The sequence below is a fragment of the Pseudoliparis swirei genome, chromosome 22 (assembly GCF_029220125.1).
Source record: "Pseudoliparis swirei isolate HS2019 ecotype Mariana Trench chromosome 22, NWPU_hadal_v1, whole genome shotgun sequence".
Lineage (NCBI taxonomy): Eukaryota > Metazoa > Chordata > Actinopteri > Perciformes > Liparidae > Pseudoliparis > Pseudoliparis swirei.
The window spans coordinates 19700871-19727922 of NC_079409.1; the positions used below are offsets into that span (position 1 = coordinate 19700871).

The 27052-nt window shown below is 43.5% G+C and overlaps 1 protein-coding gene across 1 annotated transcript in view; it reads right to left on the reverse strand.

Moving 5' to 3' along the window:
• Positions 1-27052, reverse strand: part of snap91a (synaptosome associated protein 91a) — a 58383-nt gene that overhangs the window by 6267 nt on the left and 25064 nt on the right. The window contains exons 2-22 of the mRNA XM_056406019.1: positions 24167-24309; positions 20516-20591; positions 18300-18402; positions 16484-16577; positions 15651-15762; positions 14862-14968; positions 14737-14778; positions 11954-12015; positions 11568-11576; positions 10988-11000; positions 9823-9998; positions 9643-9731; positions 8831-8845; positions 8444-8620; positions 7074-7151; positions 4850-5080; positions 3677-3760; positions 3281-3349; positions 2808-2909; positions 1601-1672; positions 348-560 (exon numbers count right to left, since the gene is read on the reverse strand). Of these exons, the coding sequence (XP_056261994.1) occupies positions 348-560; positions 1601-1672; positions 2808-2909; positions 3281-3349; positions 3677-3760; positions 4850-5080; positions 7074-7151; positions 8444-8620; positions 8831-8845; positions 9643-9731; positions 9823-9998; positions 10988-11000; positions 11568-11576; positions 11954-12015; positions 14737-14778; positions 14862-14968; positions 15651-15762; positions 16484-16577; positions 18300-18402; positions 20516-20591; positions 24167-24309 (2067 nt within the window). The remainder of the gene's footprint in view (positions 1-347; positions 561-1600; positions 1673-2807; positions 2910-3280; positions 3350-3676; positions 3761-4849; positions 5081-7073; positions 7152-8443; positions 8621-8830; positions 8846-9642; positions 9732-9822; positions 9999-10987; positions 11001-11567; positions 11577-11953; positions 12016-14736; positions 14779-14861; positions 14969-15650; positions 15763-16483; positions 16578-18299; positions 18403-20515; positions 20592-24166; positions 24310-27052) is intronic.

The following is a 27052-nucleotide window of genomic DNA, read 5'->3' on the forward strand; positions in this document are numbered from 1 at the left end:
GTGCGAGAAGTGCAAGAGAGACCATTTAAAAGAAAAGATCATTGCAAGAAAGGCCACCGCGCTGAAGAGTTAAGCAGCCGGCAGGAACGACCGTTTTGTATGTGACAGCAGCACATGTCAGTGTGTCCTTCATGTAGTACAGTCTGGCTCTCAGCAGGAAGCGTTAACTAGGTCATGGTAGCTCAGTTTTAATGAGCCACAGCAGCGTATTGTGCATCAAGCAGATGACCTGTGCAAACATGAAGAAAATACTGATTGAGACTCTCTAATAGTTCAGAAGGCATGACAATGAGACAAATTCCCAAAATGAAAAACAGAAAGAAACCCACGTCACAATCCACACTTACTTGAAGCATCAAAGCCACCAGAGGGCGCCGGTGTGGTGCTTGCAGGATCTTTTGCAGCTGGTACCATTGGTACCACAGCAGGTACAGGCAGTGCTGGAGAGGTGAGGGAGCCCAGAGCATCAAAGCCCGACTCCAGGAGATCGTTCTGCATGGGAGCCAAGACTGGAGTGAGAGCCGGGGCAGCAATGGGAGCCAGCGTGGGGGACATCAGGCCTGGGGGGGGGGGGGGGGGGTGATAACAGACAGGACTGTGATATCACATGGAGAACTGTTGTCTGACTCACCCTAATTCCTCAAGGAACACACATTAAATATGATTATTGAAACAACAGATGGCACGCGGGACGTATCCGAAGCAACATTTCATTTGGGTAATGCCTGTGGGCAAAGTATCAGCACACAGTGCAGAGAAATATAATGCAAGACAGCACATAACCAAACGAGATCTTATGAATAACAATAAGTGGACTACTTGATATGTATTGCAGTATCTGAGCGGGACCCAGTGAAGTAGACCAAACGAAGAAAATAGATTAAAACATCTGCATGCTTTGCCAAACATTCAATGGAATATTAAATAGCAGAAAAAGAAATTGATTAAACTAATCAGGACAACTTTGTTTTTTCGTCTTTCCTCCTCATCAACCATTGTGTGTCTCAGATTTACATTGTGACCCTGTATAAAGCTGCAAAAATGAAATACTGCTAATCTGTCTTAACAATAAAAACATTCTGATAATACTATACCATAACTTCAGTAGGATTCAGAAGGCAGGACTCTTTAATAGTGTTGTTGTTTTTATATTGTTGTACTGGTTTTGTACTGTGACAGTTAAAGGACCTGGATACCTCCCCCACTACAGAACCGTACAGGTATCGGCAAAATATGCTTTAAAAAAAAAAATGCTTTAAAAAAAGAAGAGATAATACAGAGACAGACAGATACAAGTACACAAAGTGTCTGTACACGTTACACACGGTAACTTATCCATACAACACATTCAGACTGTAATGTAACGTACAACTGAAAGGTGATACATCAAAGATTACCCTCATCCTGACGAACACGTTCGGTGCACAGGATATTCATAATTGCTCCTATCATTATTCATTTGGAAAATGCATCTCCGTCACGACTTCCTGCCTAAAAAACCTTTTGCAAAACTGTGGCCACCTTATTAAAACGTGTCGGTCCCTTCAGCGTTTCCAACACAACCGTCGTCTCCATTATAATTAATCAGAAGCAGACTCACCTCCCAGCAGATCGTCCCCCGGCCCTCCAGGAGCAGAGCTCTGCGTCTCCTCCACAGGACTGCCGAAGGAGTCTGCAGTTATCCACAAGGCAGCATGCAGGGCAGAAAGGGGTGAGAGGTCAGCCCTGGACCACCCACTGGGACATAATGAGGGGGTAGGACACAGGATTATCTTCATAACACAGAACTATAACTAAGAGAGAGAAAAGAAATGAAAAGAAAAGTCACGTGAAATGAAGGAAAAAGAAAGCTTAATGTGGTTAGAGATTGATTCCTATCATGTTGATGTCTTCTATGCACATCAGGCCCAACTGCTGAGGAGACCCTCTCTCTTATTATTACTATCAATGCTATCATCACAGGGGCTTAACATCCCAGCCTGCTGTTCCATCAGCCGCAACATCCTTTGTTTGAATTATTGAGAGCAGCACAGGTCTTCCAGGCGCTGTCCAATAATATTTCCAATAATAACGGCTTAGCAAGATGACATATGATATCTGTTCAAATATCATCCCAAAATCATCCCAATCTATGCCCGAGTTAGGCCAGACATATCGACATATCTTTTGAATGATTCCCATTGTTTCCAAAATAATAAAGGTCCGATGCCTGTCCACAAAAGGTTTCACCCTGAAATCTGCAACAAATGTCCCCGTGATCCCACGAGGCTTTCACCAAGTACCAGAGACGCCAATCAGACGATGCGTTCAAGGACCCCTGGGAAGCATATGTGTCCATCCAGGAGGAGTTGAGATGATTACGATGTGGACCAAAGTCGTGAACCGACTGACCGACCGGTCAACCGACTGACTGTCCAACCGACGCTAAAAATCCTCCCGAGAAGATGAACAGCTCTTATTTATACTCCAGTACGATAAACTTTCAGCAAAAAAACAACTTCAAAATCAATTAAACGTCGACACACACACACACACACAGTCTAATAATTATTTTGGGAGTGTGGCTACACTACCGAATACTGCAATATAATCTAAACTGAACGCATAAAGAGTCTATCGCCACATCTGGACACTGTCGGCCTCACCGGCACAAACATTCACTCGAGAACTCTGCATCAACTGAGAAAGAAAGAAATACCCAGAAGAGGAAATGTACAATTACAAAATGCACAAACAATTATCATGCGGCACATGCTGCCGTAAAAGAGAGGTGTGTGTGTGTGTGTGTGTTGGGAGGTGTACAGTACCCAGCAGGTCAATGACAGAAGCTGGCTCTGCTTTGGGAGGAGAGAAGTCTTCTGGGGAGGAGTCCGAGTCGGGGGCGTCGGCGGCTGGAGACGCAAATGAGTCTGAGCGGCGACACAGAGAGACAGAAGCAGGAAAGGATTAAATTACTCTCTGAACGCATTGATTAGTTATCAACTTCATTTCTAAAGGGACAATGCTTTGCCCGTGAACCTTTATGCCCTGTTCTAAAAAGGCGAGCGGACATGCAGAGGCCACGAAGGCCTCCGCAGAGACCACAAAGGCCTCCCTGCATCTCAACCCGCAACCTTGAAAGCGTGCATGGCTCCGGCGTACAGGGCTGGGTGTGCATGTGCATGCTCACACAATGCGCGAGGACACAAATTAATGAAATAAAAAAAACCCTGTCAGGATAAAGTGGAGGCTGGCTGCACACTTTGGAGGAGAGTGATGCGGTAAAGAGGAAGCAGCTTACCGGTCACGATGTCTCCAGGCGGAGCCGGCTCGGGCAAAGGAGAAGGGCCGCGTGAAACAGCAGGGAGGTCTAATTGACCAGCGCAAGCAGAGAGGCAGAATATACGAGAAAGAAAGAAGGAAGAAACCACGGAGGTCGGAGGGAGCAAAACAAAAAGGTGTTAGCCTGGCAGGTAGAGAACGACAGCGTGGATAGAAAAGCAGCCACGGGGACATTCCAAGACTTGACGAGTGGGTCACATGCACAGATCTCATACCACTATGGGGACAAACCAAGACGGGTGTGTGTGTGGGGGGGGGGGGGGGGGGGGGGGGTCGACAGAGGAGTAGACGCATGGAAACCGGAAGAGATGATGAGAGGTTTCACACACAGAGAAATGGATATCGACTCCTGTACCTGAACCAAACAGGCCTACGCTAGGAGTGGTAGCAGCTTTGGATTCTGTGGTAGGGCTTTGCTCAGGTATAGAATCAAACATATCTAAGAACAAGGACACACAACCATATGTACGTTCAGAGGTCAAGTCCAGTGCAAACAGAGAGATGAGTTAAGAAGGAGGGAGAGCAGAGAGAGAGAGAGCAGTTGCTGTGCATCTATTGAGTGCGATGCAAAAGGAAACAGTGCAAAAGGTCAAAGGTACATTGCTCAAGTTCAACAGGAAGATTCTTTAGGCTTAACTGCAGCGATCTGTAAGCATTCTAACATGCTCACCGCCACTCAGCTAAGATGCTAATGTTTAGCAGGTAATATTTACCAGGTTCGTTTCATGAGTTTAGCCCGTTAGCGCGCTGACGTTAGCAAATGGACACGAAACACAAAGTACAGCTGAGGCTGGATGGGAGGGGAGATGATTCATCCCCTGGGGAACATGAACATCTGATGGCAAGCCATCCTCCAGCTGATCGAAGATTGAAGATACTGAAGAGCAACCACACAGCGTATGTCCGTCCATCCGATACCGATGCACTCTTACTCTGTGCAGGGTCACAGGGGGCTGGGTCCCATCTGAGCTCAGACTGGGCCTGTATGAATTCTGACGTTGAGCAATATTTCCTTTTAACTGAAGTGCATAAGCGAAAACAAAAAGCATTCTCAGCGGTCAGTTTCTAAAACATCAGGCACAAGCAGGAGAAGAAAACGTTCTTCCTCCTCCTGTTCGTGTTAGTGGTTAATAATCAAAACAAGTTGAGCAACCTCTGAGAAGAAGAAGAGATGCAAGTACATGTTGGTCCCTAGAGGCCAAATTAACAATGACATGTTGGTCTACAACAATAAATAAATAACTACTGGACGTTACATGGACCACACAATTGATTTTTGTGGATTTTTTCCAATATTTTTGTTTTGTTTTGCAGAGGAGGTCAAGTTGCTTGATTCATTTGATTAAATGTATCTCAAGGAAAGACATAATGGAAAATAAAGAAAAAAACAAATCTGAAATGTAGGGTCTGAACAGGCTCATTGTCACTACTGTCATCATCATCATCAAGAGCAACGCAGTCATCATCATTATCAAAAGGTACATCATCATCATCGTGCAGAGGCATAATGAGAGCGATAGGACTTTACCACCAAAGATATCTAGAGTCGGAGCGGCCGCAGACTCTGTGGTGGTGGTGTCGATGGTGATGGTGGTGGTGGTGGAAGAAGGGGTGGGGGCAGCGATGGGGGCGATGATGGTCGGCGCCTCACTAAAGGTGGGAGGGCTGACGACGGGGGGCCCTGTGTCGGCTGGCATCATGGCGAACAGGTCCAGCTCTTGAGCAATGGCCCCGCTCCCCTCCGTCGTAGCGAAGGGGTCTTCAGGAAGAGGAGGGGTGTTGATTGATGGGGAGAGGGGGAGGGGTGGGGGAGGGAAGGTCATGATTAGAGAAGAAAGGAAGGGGGTGGTGAGTGGATGAAGAAGAGGATTGAGGGTTTGCAACACACACTGTAAAAAGCATATTAGTGAGGCTCCCAACCAGAGTTAGATACAAAGAAAGTAAACCAAGCATACAAATCTCAAATAAAGCTCTGAGCCTTTACGCCAACATGTTGATAATCAACTGGATTTCAAGATGGAAACAGTTTGAAGACAAATCTAGAGCAGATGCTCTACAAACATCATTAACTTCAGCAGACAGCGGTGAGCGTCTCTTCAGGAAGTCACATCTGACTCCAGACGGTAGAGGAGTTCAGTCCCATTGGACAATACGTTTATCAATGAATCACCCATGATCCGTGTGTCACAGCTACGTAGTCGGCATTGCGCTGCTAACGTTGAATAAAAAGGAGATAACTACCAAATACGTTTAAGAGTAGAGATATTTGCTATTTTCTTAGATTGAAACTACTTCCTGTTTGGTTCAACTACCCACAGACTGAAACCTGGAGTGATGCGTCTTTCTCGTTGGGGATATTGAAGCGCTTCCATTCAAGCTATTAAAAGTAGCTAAATCCAGTGTTAGCTTTGTTTTCACTCACCAAGGCAACAGCTAACATCATGTTTACTAAAGAACATTCAACATAGTACTTTACGTTGTGTTATGTTTGTATACTCTCCGTCACTTGGCTACTTCCTTTTTTTTGTTACCAACAGGTTCGATTATGTATTTAAGCTGAATAACAGAAAGCTAACCGGAGCTAAATGCTAAAGTCAGCATGTGGACATCACAATGAACATGCTAACACGCTGATGTCTCTAGATTAGGCTATTAGAATGCCAACGATAGCTAACCACAAAAAGCAAAGGTTGATGGGGATGTCATTAATTGTGCAGCTATTGTATCCCGAAACAAATGATTGGTCAAATACAAATATTGACCTCATGGTGGCGCAACACGAAAAGTCAGAGACTCACCACAGCCAGCAGGATTCATCTTCTTGTGACCATGCATTTCTGTACGGATGTGTTTTGCCACACAAATTTCATGTCGGGGACACGTGGCTCACTTAAGAGGCTACGCGTATCCTCTTATCACCGAGAAGGTTAGTCGACCAATCGAAAACGTTCTCCTGGTCTGTCCTTTCTAGACTGGAGGTCAAGTTTGGACGAATAATAAAAATGCCGAAGCATTTTTAATATTTTTAAATGTTTGTGTGACTGCTGTGGTTCAAAGTCATGTGATGCACAAATTAGATGTACCGTAAGAAAGTGCTTTTATTTTATTATCGGCTAAAGAGAATAAATGGAGTTACCCTCCTGTTACCTTTCGGGTCAATTTGACCCCATTCAATGTTTAATGTCGGTGTTCCTTGGGGTCAATTTGACCCCAGGCTGTTTTTCACTGTGTCAAACATATAAGAAATATCAACTTTTTTATATATTTAAAGGGCTCTGTAGGTAGTCAACAAACAAACATAAAGTACCTCACGCTTAAACTTGGGAAACAATATTAATTCTATTAATTTTCTGGAGGTTTTAATTGCTGGGGTCAAATTGACCCCGAGGGTAAAATATGTGAGTAAATGTGAAGGAGGGTTAAAAAAAGAGAAGAAAAATTAAAAAAGGCTCGACAATGATTAATGTAATCATTAGTATCAGGTAGTATCAGGGTTAGGGTATGAAAAACCCATGGTATCCATTCTGGCACCACCGTGCAGTTATTTGCTGCACTGTGCTTTTTACTGCAGTATTCAGTGGTTGAATATCAGGAGGAAGACGAGTATTTGAGATGAGGGAGTAGAGGGTTTATGACTGGGGCATTAAAGCAGGATTCAGGGTGACACAGTTTGTTCTACTGTCAAAAAACAACAGCTTTCCCACACACACACACACTGACACACTTGCACAAGAGGCCGTTTTGTCACCCACCAGATCCACCAAACGCATCGGCGGCGGGGCCCGCGGCCGCGGCGGCAGGACCGTGTCCTGGGGAGGGTGCAAACGCATCTGGGGTATTGCAGAAGAAAAACAGCAGGAACGCAAAAAACAGACCAACCGACAGGACACATGGATGTAAAGAACAAAAGATGAGTCAACAGATGGAATGAACGGGAAAACAGAAATGAGAGGTCAGCATCAGGAAAAAAAAGCACAGAATACAAGAAATATGCAGCCCGGGATGATCTGATTGAAGCATCAGTCACGTGGTGCGTTGTGGGGGGCTGCATAATGCTGCATTCAGGGAGGGCAGCATGTACGTGTTTGTGAAATGAGGAGAGTTGTCACAAGGTACTTGTACTCTGTGACAAGAGGGGAAAGTTCAGGGATGGACGAGGCAAAGTCTCTGTGACAAAGAGACTCAACGGTCTCTTTTCAGCGGATACTTCCCCGACGATGATGGGGTTAAAGGGCCAAAATATCATCAAATGAAATCCAGCTACTCATCTTTTTGAGATATATTTATGAAACTGTTAGTAGGCCTTTAGGGGACAATCATTCATGGTGATGAATACAAAATTAAAAAAGGAAAATGCGACAAATCCCCAAAATACCAGTCATAATGGCAGATTAATGACATTGCAGAGGGTTTATTGAGTCGCACGAGAGAAAACACTCGGGAGAATGTTTGTAACTCGTTAATGTCAGAACTCATTAGGGGGGTTGGTTTTTCTCTTTTTGCAATTGTGCAGCCTCGAAAAAAACCCCAAAGAAAAGCAAGTAATCTACAATACAGGCTCATATTTTTTGGGATGTCCCACAAATGATGCACAGTTTGCTCGGTGCCGTTATGTCATCAGGTTAGTGCACATGGTCGCAGAGCAAAACGGTGAGGATAGGAAACCACGACATGTGAGTCACAGCTAGAACACACCGACCCGGGGTCAAGGTTTCTGGAAAGTCCGTCAAACAACAGTTTGTGTTCTTAAACAAAACTCAACAATGTGTCATAAGAGACATTGTTAAGATAATGTCATTATCTTTTGTTTTTAGCTCTGTGGCTCACATATGACGTAATACAAGAGAGGCACACTGGGGCTGTGGGATTACTCAAATGTCATAATGTACATTTACATACTTATTTCTAGCAGGATCTTCAAGTGCTGTATGTTGCATCAAATATATCACATTGCATACATCTCATAAATGTGTCATCTGTGGACCTTTTGTGGCCTTATAATGTAGCAATATATGGTTACAATGAACACTTTGAGTGATAATCTACCCCTAATCCTCTAAATACCAACTTCGTACTCAAGTATGAACTGGAGCATCCTGGTTCTGTTTTGGACCAGACTGACCTCCGAAAAGGTCCATGTCAGCGGCTGAGGCGGGAGCTGAGACGGGCAGCGAGGTGGGTGCCGGTGCGGTGGCGGCTTTGGGCGCGGCAGGTGCAGCAGCCACTTCATCAGCGGCATCAGACTCTCCCTCCTCCAGGAGAGCTTCGGAGGCCTCGTCAGGGGGCGCAAGAGGAGCTGCTGGGTGGACAAAACCCCGGGATCCAAGAGTGAAAAAATTAAGAAGAAAATGAAATGAAATGAAGAAGACGAAATAAGAAAAATATGAAGAACAAAAGAAGACAGACTTAGCAGGTGCTAAAGGTGAAATTATCTTGAAGCAAAGACAATGACAACGTCAGGTCGAAAGTCAGGTGAGTTTAGTCTGTAGAAAGTGAACAGAGTACTCACCCTCAGCCAAGAGATCTGCACAACAGACAGAGAGAGAGAGAGAGAGAGAGAGAGAGAGACAGGTGAAAGAAAATGAATGATTTTAAACTACGGAAATGACCTGATGACATTTAGCCAACTATTTACCAAAGCATACGTTTTTTAAACGTTTCCATTAATTTGACCGTGATATGAAAATCACTCTGCAGGCGCATCGTTTTATGACCTAATATCAAGTAAAATGGTTTGAGTTAAAGGAACGAAAGATTTGATGGAATTGAAGTGTGCCATATCATTTATTGAGGGACATTCAAGTTTTGGCCAATCGAGACATCTATTATTATGTCCATCCTGGAGAGGGATCCTCCTCTGTTGCTCTTCTAAAGGTTTCATCCCTTTTTTCCTGCTGAGGGTTTCTTCTATTTTTTGGGAGTTTTTCATGATCCGAATTGAGGTCAAAGGTCAGAGATGTCGTATGTGTACAGATTGTAAAGCCCTCTGAGGGGTGTTTGTAATTTGTGATATTGGGCTATATAAAATAAACTGAATTTAATTGATAATCAATATTTGATATCAATATCTAGTACTATATAAGAATAGAAGAAGCTGCAATCTTTAGCATGTCTGACTAGCTTCGTACCTACAGTAGTAACCCAGCAGCGTGTCATCAGCCCAATACATTATTATGTAGAGGAACAGGTGACATGGGACACAATAAAACCTGTGTACGTCCTACTGACGTTATTCCCCTAGTGGTCTCCTCTTGTAACGTTTACAGTGAAAACACAGGGGCCATCACACAGGCCGGAGCCTCGACAATCAAAAGTCCTCACCCCCCCATCCAGTCACGGAGGAAGTCGCTGCTGTGCCCTTTGAGGAGGACATGGGGTCTAGATCCAACAAGAACCCGTCATCAAGAGCACTAAACACAGAGAAACAGAAGGAGGGGCGGGGCTGTTGATGGAGGCGGTCCGTTTTTAAAACACGTCGTCATACCGCTGCGTGGCTCTTACTTGCTGGTCGGGGTGGCGGTGGGGGCTGGCGCGCTGTGGGTCACCGAGGGCGGAGGAGGTTTGGCAGGTGGCCCGGGGCGAGCAGGGGGCCCGCCGCCCGGGGTGGGAGGCGCACGCCTGGCCGGCGCCACGACGGCAGCTGGCGGCGCCGGCGAGCTGTTATTGACCGGAGCATCCTGCCGCATGAGAAGGAGTGAGAAAGAGTGAGCTGATGCTATTCAAGACATGAATCAGTTCCTGTCCGTAGTACAAGGTTCTGTGCTTGGACCAATTCTATATATATATATATATATACATGCTTCCTTTGGGCAATATTATCAGGAAACACTCCATAAACTTTCATTGTTATGCAGATGATACTCAACTATATCTATCGATCAAACCAGAGACTGATCAGCTCACGAGAATTCAAGCATGTCTTAAAGACATAAAAACATGGATGACCTGCAACTTCTTGATGTTAAACTCAGACAAATCTGAAGTTATTTTACTCGGCCCTGAACACCTCAGAGATCAAATATCTGGTGATGTGGGTTCTGTAGACGGCATTGCCCTGGCATCCAACACCACTGTAAAGAATCTCTGTTATCTTTGATCAGGACTTGTCCTTTAATTCCCACGTAAAACAAATCTCAAGGACTTTTTTTTTTTATCCTGATCCGATGTGAGGTCAAAGGTCAGGGATGTCTCATATGTACAGATTGTAAAGCCCTCTGAGGCAAATTTGTAAATATGCAAAATAAACTGAATTGAAGTAGGAAGTCAAATGACCCTTACTCTGCAAAAATCTCAATAGCTGTGCTTTGACATTGAAAAGTGCTACACTTAAGTAAGGACCGCCATTAGTGAGGCTACATTATGACAGAGCCTTCTCCATTTCTGCCCCCTCCCTCTGGAACTCTCTCCCCAAAATTCATCCGAGACTGCACCGAACTTTCATCATTTAAATCACTAATCAAAACCCACCTGTTCAAAACTTTACTGTGTGATTGTGTGCTCTGTACGTTCTTATTTGCTTTTATCGTTTGTTTTTATTGTAATTTTTAATGCATAGCTTTTAGGATTTTTTAAATTATGTGTTGTAAAGTGTCTTTGAGTACTATGAAAAGCGCTATAGAAATTTTATGTATTATTATTATTATTATTACGGTGAAACGTAGCTTACCTTAGTGGGCGACCTGCAGAGACAAGGACAGAACGTGAGTCAGAGAGTTTAATGAGGGACACGATGAACGCTAATGGAGGCAAAGGGACAGCTGAGCTATCACTGTGGAGTTGTTCAGGCAGCCAGCATTTCAAAGCAATTACATTCAGTACCCATCTGTAATTAGTCAATATATATATAGCATCTCGGCCTCTGCTCCTCTTTAAACAAAGCTAAGCTTATCAACATTGCAGACAGGAAGCGGGAGCTGAATGTTTCTGAATGGCGTGCGTCTGAAGCTTTGTGAGAAGTCAGGGCCGACTGCAGTAAAATGATTACGAAAATGAATATGGACTGAAAAGCAAGGCTTATCGTTGCAGTTTGTGATAATGGTGATGAAAATTATTTAAAAGGTCAAACATGCGAACAACAGGATAGAAAGGAAAATAGTTTTTTCTGTAGAAAAACCTTCACGAGCCAAATTAAAGTTTGCAACGATACAAAATGTCAGTCGCTTGCTCGGAGGTCATTTCTAGAGACTCACTGAAAAACATATTTATCACTACATGCAATGTAAATAATACTATATAAGAATACTTACCTATCCTCTCTGAGTTGAGGAAAGAGAGAGGAAACGACACGTTAGAGAAGTAACGCGGGAGGAGAAAGAATATAATGGAAATAGAGCCGTCACCGTAGTAAAACGAAGACCAAAGAGTCAACAACCCCAGGTGACATAGCAAGAAGCATTAAACTCTATAATTACAGGATTATTGAAGCTTCAGCTCCGTGTTACTGCTGGTAAACGATAACAACAGGATAGGACTTGCAGATATATATATATTATAATAATTATATTATTATAATAATTATTATTATTTTATATAATATTATATTAATATAATTATATAATAACATATAATTATCATAATTATATATAATTATTTATATATACATATATATATAAACATATATTGAGCTACTTACGGCTTCTTCCCCTCCAGCGTGTTCAGGTGGGTCTCCAGGGATTCCAGAAGGCTTTCTGGGGCCTGTCGGATAATAAACACAAGGGTGTGATACAATGAGGACCGTGTTAGGAACGGGGCCAGAAGAAGGACAACACCGATCACAACCCGCAAAGAAAAAGCCTTAAATGGAAACGCTGGTGAACTGGGTTGAGGGTTGAGTGGTAATGCCTCCTCTTGGAATAGGAGTTTGTGTAACACCCTGTTAATGTTGTGTCTGTCTCCCCAGGAATTGGTCATTCCCTACACCTGCCCTCAGCCTCTCCTGATTGTGTCATTCCCTACACCTGCCCTCAGCCTCTCCTGATTGTGTCATTCCCTACACCTGCCCTCAGCCTCTCCTGATTGTGTCATTCCCATCACCTGCCCCAGCCACTCCCGTCTCGCTGATCCCTGATGTCCCACACCTGTGTTTCCCCACCTTATATATTCTCCCAGTCTTTGCTTTGTTCCCTGCCAGATTGTTGTGTGTTTTGCCCCTCGTGTCAATTCGCTCATGACCAGTCTGGTTTCAAGTAAAACATTTGTTCCTCAAACCCAGAGTCGGACGTTTCTTCTGCACTTGAGCTTACCCGTGTGAATCTGTGACAGTACAATCTGGTAGTGATGGTGAGATGAAGCCTCATGAGGCATCGAACCACTTCAGCCAATTGGTTCGAGAAAGGGTTCATTTCTCGAAGCTTCATGTGCTCACGAAACCACCTACTGACCAAGTGTATAATCACAGGCAGCTGTATCTGAACCACATAATGTGATGCATTGAATTTTTGTGTCTGTTATGGTTGTTGGGAATGACTATGAATTACAAAAATGTATGACCAAATCATTTCTGTACATAAATTATCATATATGTGCATAATAAAATATTTTTTGAATGTATTCTGTGTGTGTAAATGTTCCCAAAATGGTAGTATCATATGATATGGCAGGTTGTTTAATAATATTATGTCACTTTAGGAAAATGGCATGGGCTTAAGCAGGCAGAGGACAGTGAACGTGTGTGTGTGTAACTAGGAAGAGGGGACTGAATATGCGTGTGTAACTGGGACAGTGATGTACAGGACAAGGGACATTTTATTCATTTTTATTCAGAAATAACAGTTTCTCAACAGTTCCATCTTCTCACCTATCCTTCTCTCCTCACTCTCCTAACTCTCCAAACTATCTCTCTCTCTAAACTCTCCAAACTCTCAACCAACAACCCACATGTTGAATGGAGCCTGAGGGGTTTATATTGCTGTCAAACCTCCCGGCAATATCTGAACCACTTCCCGAAGCAGTCACGTGGTACAGCCGGGCAGCGAGGCTTCGGACGTCATCATTTTTGGCTCCTCCCCTAAATGAAGCAAGCCTCGATACGCGCTTCGAGGAAACGCCCCCTCCATTACTCGACACACGCTTCGAAGCGTCGGCACATCTCGAAACAACACTACAATCTGGCCATGAATAGCTCAGCAGAGGACAGCGCGTTCCACTCAGCTCTCCAGACGCAGGAGGAGCGTCTATCTAACATCGAGAAGTTTCTCTCCGGCGATTGCAAGAGTCTCCACGACCGTCAGAGTGTGTTGATGGAGCAGGTTCGGGATCTCCAACTCCAGAGGGAGCCAGTGCAGGCCGGCCACAGTTCCCAGTCTCCAGCTGGGCCAGCACCGCCAGAGCCCCGAGTTCCTCCCATCGAGAGGTATGATGGCAACGCTGCCACATGTCGCTCTTTCCTTTCTCTGTGCGGCCTGACCTTTGATCTCCAGCCCTCGTCCTACCCCACCGAACGTTCCAAGGTGGCATTCCTGATCACCAACCTCTCTGGGAGGGCACGTGAATGTTCCGATTGTAAAGCCCTCTGAGGCAAATTTGAAATTTGTGATAATGGGCTACACAAAATAAACTGAATTGAATTGAAAAGCTTGTCTTGTCACTAAATAGTAGGGTAGACCATTTATTATCCAGAGACTTTAAAGCAGTGGTCCCCAAACTACGGCCCGCCTCCACATTTGGACCGGCCCCCTGAACAATACCAGAGACGCGTTCCGATTTATTATTTTTTTCACCTGGCCCGCTGCCGTTGAGATTGCAGTGAGACGTGGAGAATATGTGAAGTGGTGCTCTTCGCAATAAAACATCTTTGATGGGACGTGTCGCGTCTCGGCCAATCAGGGTTCAGATGTCCACAGCGTTTGGGAAGTTAGGTTAGCTTGAATGTTAGTCTGCTACATCTGCTGCTGTCACGCTGCACGGTGTATCGATACTAACAAAGTACCCGTACGTTAAACACGATGTGATTTAGCATATTTTTAGTATCGATACTTCATTAAAAGAGCGATCAGAGCGCACGCGCTGCTCCGCTCCGTTAAATGCTGTCTGCACGCGCAGCGCTTACAGACAGCGAGTGGCGCGCGCATCACTCAGCACACTCTCACCTCTCACTATCCAATCAGCTCTCCCCGTCACATCGTCCCACTTCATCAGGGCGCCCGATGTCTGTCTGCTGGCTGAGCACTCGATGTGCAGCGTGCACTCAGAGAGAGTTCAACATGTTGGCCCACCTCTCAGTGAATGCCACGGATATTATAATCAATAACAGTGAGCATGGCAGGGGAAACAAACAGATGGTAGCTTTAGACATTCACAGGACGTGCAGTAGAGTTGGAAACACAACACGGGCACGCCTTGTTAGCATGCAGCCTTCAAGAAAACTGAAAGGATCCAGAATAACAATGAAAATGAATAAATGTGAGCTAATCTTACCCGAGTGAGTTCAGGTATGTCATTTTTGTCTATTCCCACTTGCTATAAAGGAAGAGAGTGGCATGTCAGTGCAAACAGTTACCAAGCAGAACCAGATGTTGCTGCTGGTCAGTCATAAAGGCTACCTCAGCAATTTTGAAGAATTCTGAAACCCGAGTCATTCGCGTCAGGAATCTTTTGTAGATCTCCAGCCCGTCTTTACACTGGCTTCTCTTCATCTGGAAGAACTTTTCTGGAGAACAGAGAAATGTCAAATGTGAGACTTTAGCTTCGTTAAACTGAAGAACACATCGAAGGGATATTTAATGTTCGTTTTTTCTGTCAACAAACACGTCGCACTGGGGGACGTGTTCTTGACTTTACACACACACACACACACACACACACACGCACACTGTAGGTGTTGCCATAAATATCACTCAAACTCACTCAGTGGCAAACAAACACATTTATTTACTCCTGTTGGAGTAATGTTTGCTCACAAACACAGAGCTCACTGTTTAGAAAATAACTTTAATATATTAAAGATTTATTTATTTTGTCAGTATTTCCATAAATGTCATAAGTGCAACATACATATTAGGTAAATTGGAAAATATTGAGAGTATAAATATTGATATACTACACATTGATGTTTATTTCACAGTATTTTTTGAAAACCAAAGAAATCACATTTTTTAATTGATTATTTAAATATCCGATATTTAAAAGAATTATAATACCGGTGACAATACCTGTACCGATGCGTATAGACTACTTCATTTGATATAGTGTTCATCTATCACTCTGCACACTTAATCGAAAAATGCATGTGTTGCTGCGAGCGAAACGAGACAAATAGTCTTTATTTCTGGGTACAACAAGGATCATTTCACACGGGGCGTCTCCAGCCAGAGAGAAGAGTGATTCCTTACCGAGCAGGTTAATGATGCCGTCATTGTAGCAGGCATATAACTTTATCAGATCTTTGAAGAGTAGGAGGAAGCAGGCGTTTATCACCATATTGTTCAGTTCTGGTGCATGCACCTGTGGACAGAAGAGAAAAGCCAGGAGGAGCAGCGTGATGAGGATTGTTAAAGATGAACAGATGGAATACAAAATAGCTTGAAGGGCGACAACAAACTCACTGAAGCTGTATTACAATAAAGAGGCAAAACAAATTCAGCAAAAGCAGATATTGTTAAGGTTCAAGGTTCAAGGTTTTTTATTTGCCATCTGTGCCAAGACCAGCAGTCCAGACACATCGGAATTATTTTTGCAGGGTTCTCCGAGTCAAGGGTGGTACAAAACAAACACACAATAATAATAATAATAGTAACCGTAATAATAATAGAAATATGAAACATATATTTTAAAAAACACTGTACAAAAAACACACTGTACATAGTTACAGGTTAATACTGGTGTGAATGTATCAGTGCAGGTCTATGTTGTATTGTTCTCGCCCTTCTGTTGAAGGTCTACCAAATAGATGACTGTATAATACACTGTGAGGAATAAGAAGGTGGAAATCCACCTTATTTATACACGTTTGTTTCAACAAAAGGAGACATAATTAAATTCAACCTTGTGAGAATGGTCCTCGATGTTAAAGGGGACTATAATTGGCAAGTCTACATAGATGAGCTAAGCTTTGTTGAACACTGCCGGCACCTTTTCTTGTCCACTTTAATCCACTCTTATTATCTCTCGGCGGATTCAGTAACCTGATAAAGTGACTTTGTTCCCTAAAAGCAAATCCACTTACTTCGAAATCCAGCAGCGCGTCGATCTGGCTCTGCAGGGTGGGCATTCCTTTCAACAGCTTCTCCACTGACATGGTCCTCATCACCCCGTCGGCTCTGAGCCCCGAAGGAGGTCGGAAAGAAGTAGAACATGTGAGAATGTAACTGTAATGCTTCCTTCTGTACACATGACATCTATTATTCTGTCCATCCTGGAGAGGGATCCTCCTCTGTTGCTCTCCTGAAGGTTTCTTCACCTTTTTCCCCCTGAAAGGTTTTTTCCGATTTCTTGGAAGTTTTTCCTCATCCGATGTAATAAGGTCAAAGGTCAGGGATGTCGTACGTGTACAGATTGTAAAGCCCTCTGTAGGAAATTCGTAATTTGTGAAATTGGGCTATATAAAATAAACTGAATTGAATCGAATAGAATTGAGCAGCAGCTCTCAGATTCATTTACTGTCTTTAAACACATGGAACACGTGTATGCCGGCCATACTGTCCACAAACGTGTCGGATCTCTATTCTGTGGACTGCAGTTTTCCTCATGTAGCCAGAGGGACCTTGTGTCTGGCGGCGAAACAGATCTGTCCACTCTGCGAGCATGAGTTATGAGTAATAACCCACTCTGTATTCACCGCTGCACTCAGTAAACGCAGTATAGAGCGTATTCACGTGACGTCAGAATCTCAATCGCGCCATCTTGGGGTCCCACTTATTAAATGTCAGAAGAAGTTGACCTGGCTATCGTGTCCGCTGTTTGATTATGCGAGAGCCCAGCAACCTCATGTCCTTCTGCATTACCAAAGAAAGATTTCAGCGGTTGGAATTGAATATTTGCAACGCTTTTTTACCTGATTTTACTCGCTCAACACTTTGTGGTTAATTCGCTAGTTACCAGCACATAGCCCGGTCACATTCCTGTAAAACAGTTTTCATCTCCGCTATCGACCATGGGACATTAACAACTATTTCTGCGTTATACTTGTTGTGGAAATACCACAAATGTCGGAACATCAAGCGCCCCGTGTCTGGGTTCATATATGATCCGTAGTCGCACAGCTCCGCCTCCAGGACGAGTGTCTGATGAAGCCGCTTCCAGCTCATTCAGGACCAGCAGTGACTGTTTGGTGGCCGTGCTGAGTGCTGTTCCCATGGAGCCAGTGTTTTATTTTACCTTGAAATGAATCACAGAGTAAAGGCAGACATCGCCCGACGGAGTTGCCATGTTCATGGCTTCCTCCCAAGTTTCCATCCACAGTTCCTTTTGCGCAAGTGAAAGACATTGATTTTTGCTCGGCGAAAAAAATCAAAAAGAGATTATTGACGAGTGTGTCAATGGAAACGTGCCCACAACCCGATGCATCAACAGAAACACATGAGAACAGTCGTAACGCTCATACGCCGAGTGAAGCCGAAGTAGATGCATGACAAGTTGAAGTCATAGCCTGTCTTGTTGAGCTGATAAACCCATATTCTGAATCATTAGTCCCACATCCAACAATGAGGCACCGTATAATCACAAGGCACACCGCTTTGAACTGAAATCGTGTCTCCTTCAGGATATAATGGTCATTTCTAAGGGAAGAGCGGCATACAAACAAGCAAAACAATGCTGTGGTGGGACCCCAACATGGCCGCCAGAGTTTGTTGTGGTCACGTGAGTGAATACGCTCTATAGCCATGCACTTGGCCCAGCGCCGGGCTTAAATCCATCCCACGCGTTAACAGCACCCCAGTGGGATGTGTGTTATTCTGATAGATGCGCAGGGCAAGAGGGCATGTTCAGGTCCCGGTTAAACTAACAAAGTAAAGTTATTAATAATGCTGAAAAATCGGTACCCTTTCTTGACCCGGCCAAAGTCGAAAGACATCTGTCTGTAGGCGAAGGCCTTCTCGTTGAGATAGCGGCTGTAGCGCCTGATGAACGTGGACATGTCGTAGCCTGAGGAACAAACACATCGACGGTCTGTCACTTCAGTGCAGGGGATGAGTCGGCTCGGAACAGGCTAACAAATAAATCCCCCCGATTAAATCACAACATGAAGACAATATTGTCTATTGGAAAGTTTCAAAATGTCCAAATACTTCTACTGTGAGACATATACGGGAGATTAAATGTAATCAATGGATTCATATCTCATATCTTCAGTATTTTGGGAAATCTGCGTACTAGTTTTTTTAGAGTTACATAGCCTAAGCATGTACGCTAGGCATGGAGCTAAAGCTAGGAGCCGATTAGCTTAGCACAAATATTATTAATAGAGGGAAACAGCCTGTATCTACTAGCATCTCTAAAACTTGGCTTAACATGTAGCCTACCAAAACAAAGCTACATACAATTTAGAGGATCAGGCTAGCTCTGCTTCCAGTCTGCAACTTCATATTTAACAGACCGATATGAAAGCGGCATCAATTCTTATCTAGCGTGGGGGGTAGTAGTAGTGTACAGCAGGGCTATTCAACTTCAGTAGCAAGTGGGCCGAATAAGAAAATCACGGGGGGTGTGAGGGCCGCACAGAATATTGATCAAATAATGGCTAAAAATTTAAAACAGTAATGTATATTTCCACAGGTAAACAGTCACACACGAAAATGCGTCGGTATTGTGTGGCAAAAGTGTTGCGAACAAGCATCACTATAAACATGTTTCAAAGTGTAAATATCCGCTCAAGGGAACCAGTTGTTTCAGATCCCTTCAACCAAACTGTTCCCATGAAAACATAAGAAATGTGACTTAATGGATCAATATATAAATGACTTGGGATGAAAATAATATCTGGTGGCGCAGCACACAGACTGCATGTCTTTGAGTGCAGACTCCTTTTGCGTGAAAGGGATCGAAACCAGGTGGGGCGATCTTTTTATTTTTATTTTTTCGAAAATGTATTTCTTCATCCGTGGCTGTGATGCGCTGCTCACTTATACAATCGTAATCGCCGACATGGATATGAACGGTGGCTTGAAGATCTCCAGCAATATGTTTGTGAATGTGTGACGAATCTGGTGAGCGAGACAGAGCCCCGCTGCAGATGTTAAGAAAACACAACGCACGCACGCGTAGGGAAACCAGTAGGTTTGAAAACCAGTAGGGGTGTAACACCGGCAACCAACACGGGTGCGTAACATAAAGATGTAACCATACAGGTTTGGTTGAGGCAACAGTGAACCTCAATGGCTCTGGGTTAGATGTCTCAATGTATAAAAGAGGCGTGTCCGTCAGTTTTATTTTTTCTTACCAAGCTATACTGATTTGCAGGCAGTCTTGCGGGCCGTAGTTAAACTCAAACGGGCCGTATCCGGCCCGCGGGCCGCTAGTTGAATAGGCCTGGTGTACAGCATGCCGCACAAACAACAATGCAACTAGTGGAGGCGGCAAGGTGCTCAGTGTTGCCAGATTGGAGATGGTGAAGTATCGTACCAAAGGCTCAAAATGTTCGTATTTGGAGGATAATTATCGTGTATCTGGCAACCCTGAGATCGGTTGACCAATGACTGTTCTCTCTACGGTCAGAGCTCGCGCAAGAAGGTGGAACGTAAGGGAGATACCATTTCAAAAACTTGTAAGGGGTAATAGTTTGTGAAAGACCCAGAGAAACACAAATATCCGACGAAGCAAAATCCCGGACGTTTTTGGAATCCCTGCCAGACGCATTTTTCAGGTCTCAAAAAGAGGACAAGTCCGGGGAAAAGAGGACGTCTGGTCACCCTACCTTAGCCCGTGTTTAGATTGAATGTAATCCTGATTAAAATGTCAAAATAAATATCAAATTGGCTTCTTAAACTGTGTGTTTATAACTATGGAGATGGGTTTAATTGAGCGGGAGCAATTATGGGCGCTGGAGCTGAGGGATAGAAATATGACTATATATGAGTGATTAGGCTGGTTGTGACATTCAAGCTCATTCTGCACGAATTGTAGCTGCTCGAAAACACATGTCAAATGTACTAAATGGAAGTAAGAGAGTGGAACACAACATTAAACAAAGGAAAGGTCAGAATGAAGGGGGGTTGAAAATGACTGGAGGGGCGGGTGGAGAAAGAGGAACGTTACCCACCGTGGGAGCCAGTTTTGTCCAGGAAGTTGCTGAGGTTGAACAAGGTGTTTCTCGATGCCAGGAACTGCAGGAATCTCTGCAGGAGGGAACACGTGCACAGGGTTTAGTTCCCTTCCTCTGAATGACAAACGGGGAAATGTTCCCAATTTAGGCAAGAAAAAGCGTTCGTCAGCGTTCTTGATGAACCAAAGTCAAGATGCCACGAAAACATATAGCAACGAAACTAAATTTGATTAACTGAGAATTCACCATAACTTACACCACACAGTTATATGAATGCACACATTGTATCCCAGCCGTCCTGGCTAGATGTGTTTTCATGGTCATACTCAAACAGATGGCTCCATTTTAAAAAATGAAAAAGGGAAGGTCTGTCTCCAAACGGGCTGTTCAGAACTCAACCTGTGAAAGCGCCTGGAGCAGCAAGTGGAATGAATATGAGAGGTGTGATCCTCTACTCGTGCTTTTCGTCAGCGATTGGGGAGAAATCCAGCATTAAGTGAGCAATGCTGCAGCTTTCATGAGTGGGAGGGTGTGAATATGAATTAGACACAAGGGGATCAGCGAATACAATAAAGACAAACCGGCTCTCTCTGCACCCTTGCAAGAACGTGATTACAACACACACACACACACACACACACGATGCTCATTCTGCGGCTGCATTTACACAAAACGGAATATACACACATGAGGGAGGTTTAAGGAGGGAACCCCTCCCCCCCTCCCACCGTCTTCTCACGTTCATGGTCTCTCTTCAGTCACTACGTTCTTGTCATCAGGGACACTGCAGCAGCAGCAAAGCTCTGACACGCAGCACTGCGTACATACATCGGCTTGTGTCACATAGTTATGAATCACAGTTGTGACATGGTCCCTTTGAGCGTTTAGGTCCATTGAGAAATGTGTGTGTGTGTGTGTGTGCAAATGAGATTGCTATTTCGACTGCAGAGGTTAATTCTATTATCTTCATATCATTACATGTCTCTCTGCTTTCCACCCAATGCATGCTGGGAAGCCAACTCCCTGTCTTGTCAATCTGCATCAACTCCAGCACTCTCTCTCTCTCTCTCTCTCTTGCTCTTTCCTCTTGCACAATACTTCCTCCTTCTTTCTCCTGCATGGTCTCTCTCTTCCTCTCTCTCTTTGGCTGTATTTGATGGGCTGTAAAGGAGCATCTGTTTATGTCCCTTGGTGCCATTCAGAGGTTTATTCAGCTCTTAGGACATACCTATTGGTCAAGGGTCAGGACCAGGAAGCAGAAGGCCAGTATCTTTGCTAATTCCATTACTGCTGTGGAGGTCAACATGTACAGCCATGCAGCAAACACCACCATGTTTAAAGGCGTTACAGAGGGGACACTGGGGGGAAGTAATGCTACTTATAACTTTGTGTTTTCCGTTTTCATTTCCCTTAGGTTTAAAACTGCATTAATTGATATTTGGCCACTTGAGGGCAGCGTGACAAGCTGTGAACACAACACTGACATATTGTCACCTTATATTATGTCATGGTTCTTAAGTGATAGTCAGCATTTTACACATCCAACAGACAGCGGTGCAACAGGAGCATTCATGCCTCTCTCCTCCTGGTGAATGTCCAGTCGCCTTGTTGCTCTCGTTTGGTCTCTTTCAACTCAACAAGTCGTCCGCATCCTTAGTTGCTAAATGGAGCTAATGTCGCTAACTGTGGTCTGACGTTTGTTAGCGTACAGAACCAAACTCTGAACGGACATCAAACGATGTGGTCCATGAAACCAAAATCTAAAACAACTTGTTCCATCTCTTCATTTAAAGCTATTGACATGTTTATTTAAAAATATTAATGGATGCAGACACCCCATCAGTCAAATAACTTAAATATACTTCTGTGGGGTTGAATAAGTTAGAATATGAATTCACTTGACTGGCAGAAATATAACAAATACATATAAAAAGAATGAATTGGTGGATGAAAACGATTTTATCACTACCATATTTTCTGGGATTGCCCCGTTGTCATGGGAGAGGGATACACACCGCCATACAAAACATTGTTGAGGATCAAATAGCTTTGGAAAGTGAGACCATGTATCTGGGGTATTTACCTCAAACAGTCAAAAAGAGACAAATGTTTAATAAATGTACTTCTGGTGGCAAAAAGTTAGGGTTATCACATGAAGCCCTACTCTGAATACATGGACATTTACAACATGGAGAAGATAATCTGTCAACGACAAGAGAACAGTTTTTGGCATACTAGGAAAAATGGGTAACATACATACCATTACATTACATGTCATTTAGCAGACGCTTCTATCCAAAGCGACTTACAATAAGTGCATTTCAACCTAGAGTATAAAGTAAGAACAACAAGAATACAGGAAGCAACATTTCCTCAACTCAGTCGAACTACAAAAGTACCATAATAAGTGCTATCCCAGTGCCACTGAAGTGCAAATCTGTGTTCTAATACCACTTCATATTGATTTCATTTTCATAAATCAATGAATGTACAATTGTAACAGTTTAGCTCCACGCCTTCCTTTTTGTAATAGTTGTTTTATCTGGTTAACCATCTCCGCCATAGTCTGCCGTGTCTCCTCGGCGAAGCTGACCATCTGCGTCCGCTCTTGCTGGAGGACCTCCTCGATCCTCTCAAACCGGCTTGCTGCAGGCGGGTGTGCTGGGTCCATGATTTGGCCAGATTGTAATGTCACGACGCTATTAGAGTGGACCCAAAAGCACGACTCAGACAGGAGTAACAAAGATGAATGTCTTTGGTTGGAAACAGGCTGGGTCAAAACCGGGAGATCAGTCGAAGAAGCAAACAAGTCCAAGAAGGGGCGGGCAGAGAATCAGAGGTCAGGGCAGGCAGGCAGGGTCAGAACAGGCAGGTCAGGAATATACTCTAATAACACTGGAGAACTTGGCACGAAAACACAAGACAATCTGGCAGAGGACAAGTGGAAGTGAGGGAGCTAAATAGTGAGGGACTAATGAGGGGATGGGCTGCAGGTGAGAAGGGCGTGAGGACCAGGTGAAGGGAATGAGGGACTAACGAGGTGATCAGAGGCAGGTGAGGGGAGTTGGATTGACGAGATGGTGTGACAGGATGAAAGCAACTATTACAAAAAGGAAGGCGTGGAGCTAAACTGTTACAACAATAGAGAATAGATCACTCCCTAGTTTTCTTTTTGTTTTTTTGTTTCATTCTGTCTCTTTTTTGTTGTTTATCCTATGTTTTACACTTCTTGCTCTAAATATGTATATAACTAAAATGAGCATCATCTACTAATCTGTGCATGCAATGTCATTTATCTGAAAGACATCTGTAAATGTCTAATTGATGCCTCCTTTCAATTAAAAAAATCAAAAGAGTGACAGGAATGCAGTTATTTCCACCTTTTTGCACTCAAACTCGTATTTATATGCATGTGGGTTAAACTGTGCTGCTGCTACATTGTGTTTTAAAGCAGGCAGGTGTGTGTCTACCCTGATGTAGCTACGACCACTAAGGTGGTGGTCAGCGGGTCAGCTGGGGGGAAAGTCCCCTTACCTTTAAGGATAAAGGGGCCGACCTGACATTACAACCAGCAACCAACACAAGGCATGTATTCAGTGTGTGTGTGTGTGTGTGTGTGTGTGTATCAACAGTGCGTCATCGCCTCACCTCGTTGCCAGTCACCATGAGGTGGTGTGTGGTGATTAGGGCCTTGAACACCACCACCCAGCTGGCGTTGCCGACCCTCTCCATCAGCGTGTCGGCCATCAGGGGGACGTTCACAGTGTCCTCCTGGGTGGCCTGGAGCAGGTCTGAGGAGCATCGAGGGGAGGAGAGACAGAAGGTCAGATGGTGGATACTAGCGGGGGGGAGACTCGGCGCTGGGACGGCGTGCGCTGAAACACTTTTATTGGATGGCAGCAGATGGGAGCCGATGCGGTGGTACTGGGTGTGGGCTCTGCTGCAGCTCACAGCCGCACTCTTGCATCCTAATTTTCTTTTACTTAAAATGAGCAAAGCGTCTGCAGATGGAATGAAATCAGTATTACATGAAACCAGTAGCAAGGTGCTCACGTAATTTAATACCCAGTTTAGATTTAGAAAGTGTAAAATGGGACGGCTTTTGCCTAAATGTGTTAATCCCTCTTATTTTGACATCAAACCTTGTTAGTAAATTGCACACTTATTGCCAGCAGGCGGGGTCAGTTTTCATCAACAGTGTGGCCCCCGGAGTCTGCCGTTCTCTATCTTATTTCCTTCGCATTGAAAATGCGGAAGGTTATGTTTTGATGGCCGTGTATTTATTTGTATGCGTGTTACTCGCATAACTAAAAAAGTATTAAACCGAATCGCATGAAATTTGGTGGGATGATTGGTTATTATCCGGGGACCATTTGATCAGATTTTGGGATCGATCGGGTCAAAGGTCAAGGTCATGAAAAGGTCAAAATCTTCTTGAATCGCATACAATTTGGTGGGATGATTGGTTATTACCCGGGGACCATTTGATTAGATTTTGGGATCAATCGGGTCAAAGGTTAAGGTCAAGGTCATGGAAAGGTCAACATCTTCTTTTTACCATAGCACGGTCAATTTTTATCCAATTGGCATGCAACTAATGCCAAAATGTTCATAATTCAATGCCCAATCTTGTGATATGCGAAGGTATGCGCTCTACCGAGTGCCCATTCTAGTTGAAATCTATTAAAGTGCTTCACATTGCACCACCACTGCCTGGTGTGAGTGAGTCACGCCGGCTCCTGCTTTGTTCCTCCCTGCAGTCACATTATAAATACCGGCTCACAGGCAGGGTGGAATATTCCAGACGGACTGACAGGTTGACGTAGCGGTGCGGAGATAACATGATGTAATACAGCAATATCTGCAGATTATCGATGTTCATTCTATGATGATGAATACAAAATGAAGGTAATAATGCTCATGAAACAATCTGCTGAAGTTTTTCTGCTCCGTGTTGTCCGAATGGAAGCTGTCCTGTCAAATAATCTTTTGGAAAAAAAAGTTATAAAATACCAAGTCTAGACAAGAGTATGAACATTTTACTTAAAATCTGCACTAATCAATATTTTTCACCACGTGCAACACAACGAGGCACAATTTCCTCTGTTCCCCTGAGCTTCAATTTGTATAGAAGTCTATAAAATGACTCTACTTCTCTCTTGATGTATTCCCTCAGTCAGCATTGTAAACATGAGCGTATGTCTGAATCTCTAGTTTCAAGTCTTCTTAAAAAAAACATGATGTTCATTGAGTGTATTATGGTCTCATTTAGAGTAAAATACATAATGAAGCAGGTTTATGCTTTAGGGCGTGGATACCTTGTGATTGACCGTCTGGGAGTTGTCCATCTTTTCGTCTCAAAACTTAATATTACATAATAAACAAGACACATTATGTAGTTGTGTGGTGTCAGATGACAGCGAAGCCTTTGTGAAGACTCGTGTATTCACTGGCAGACACACAAGCTGTCCTCCGCGGGGTGTATCTTCAGAGAGTCTGAGGGGTGTAGTGACCGACAGAGCGGGACAGAAAATATGACCGCCGTCATCTTAAAAGCTTCGATTCAGCCGAGCAGCGAAGAGCCACTTCGATGAAGTGATTCACTCATCGTGTCATATCCATGCTGCATAATTACCGCCGGCAGCCGGCTGAGAGGTGTCTATTGGATGTTCCCTCCCCGGCTTGATATAGACTCACTGACAGTACACCGCAAACCTTTAAACACCTCAAATATGGAGCCATCTGTCACTTGTTAGAGTGACATGGAGTAATATCTGGTTAGTTTGATGAAGTGGGCTCAACTTACGAATGCATTGGACGACAGAAACATAAACACATGGTACAGATACAGAGGGGTAGTATAGTACAACTACCCTACAAGGGTACTATTATAGCTCGATGTACGACTAATAACTTACAAAAGGCCCCAAGAGCCACTATACTACATCTATATATATAAAAAAAATTATATGTATTTATTTATATATATATATACTGTATATATATATATAAATATATATATAAATACATAAATAAATATAAATATATACCAATATATATATATATATACAGGACTGTCTCAGAAAATTAGAATATTGTGATAAAGTTCTTTATTTTCTGTAATGCAATTAAAAAAACAAAAATGTCATGCATTCTGGATTCATTACAAATCAACTGAAATATTGCAAGCCTTTTATTCTTTTAATATTGCTGATTATGGTTTACAGCTTAAGAAAACTCTAAAATCCTATCTCATAAAATTTGAATATTTCCTCAGACCAAGTAAAAAAAAGATTTATAACAGCAAAACAAAATCAAACATTTGAAAATGTGTTTCCAGGTGTTTCGAGTTAATTAGACGATTCAAGTGATTTGTTTAATACCCTACTAGTATACTTTTTCATGATATTCTAATATTTAGAGATAGGATATTTGAGTTTTCTTAAGCTGTAAGCCATAATCAGCAATATTAAAAGAATAAAAGGCTTGCAATATTTCAGTTGATTTGTAATGAATCCAGAATGCATGACATTT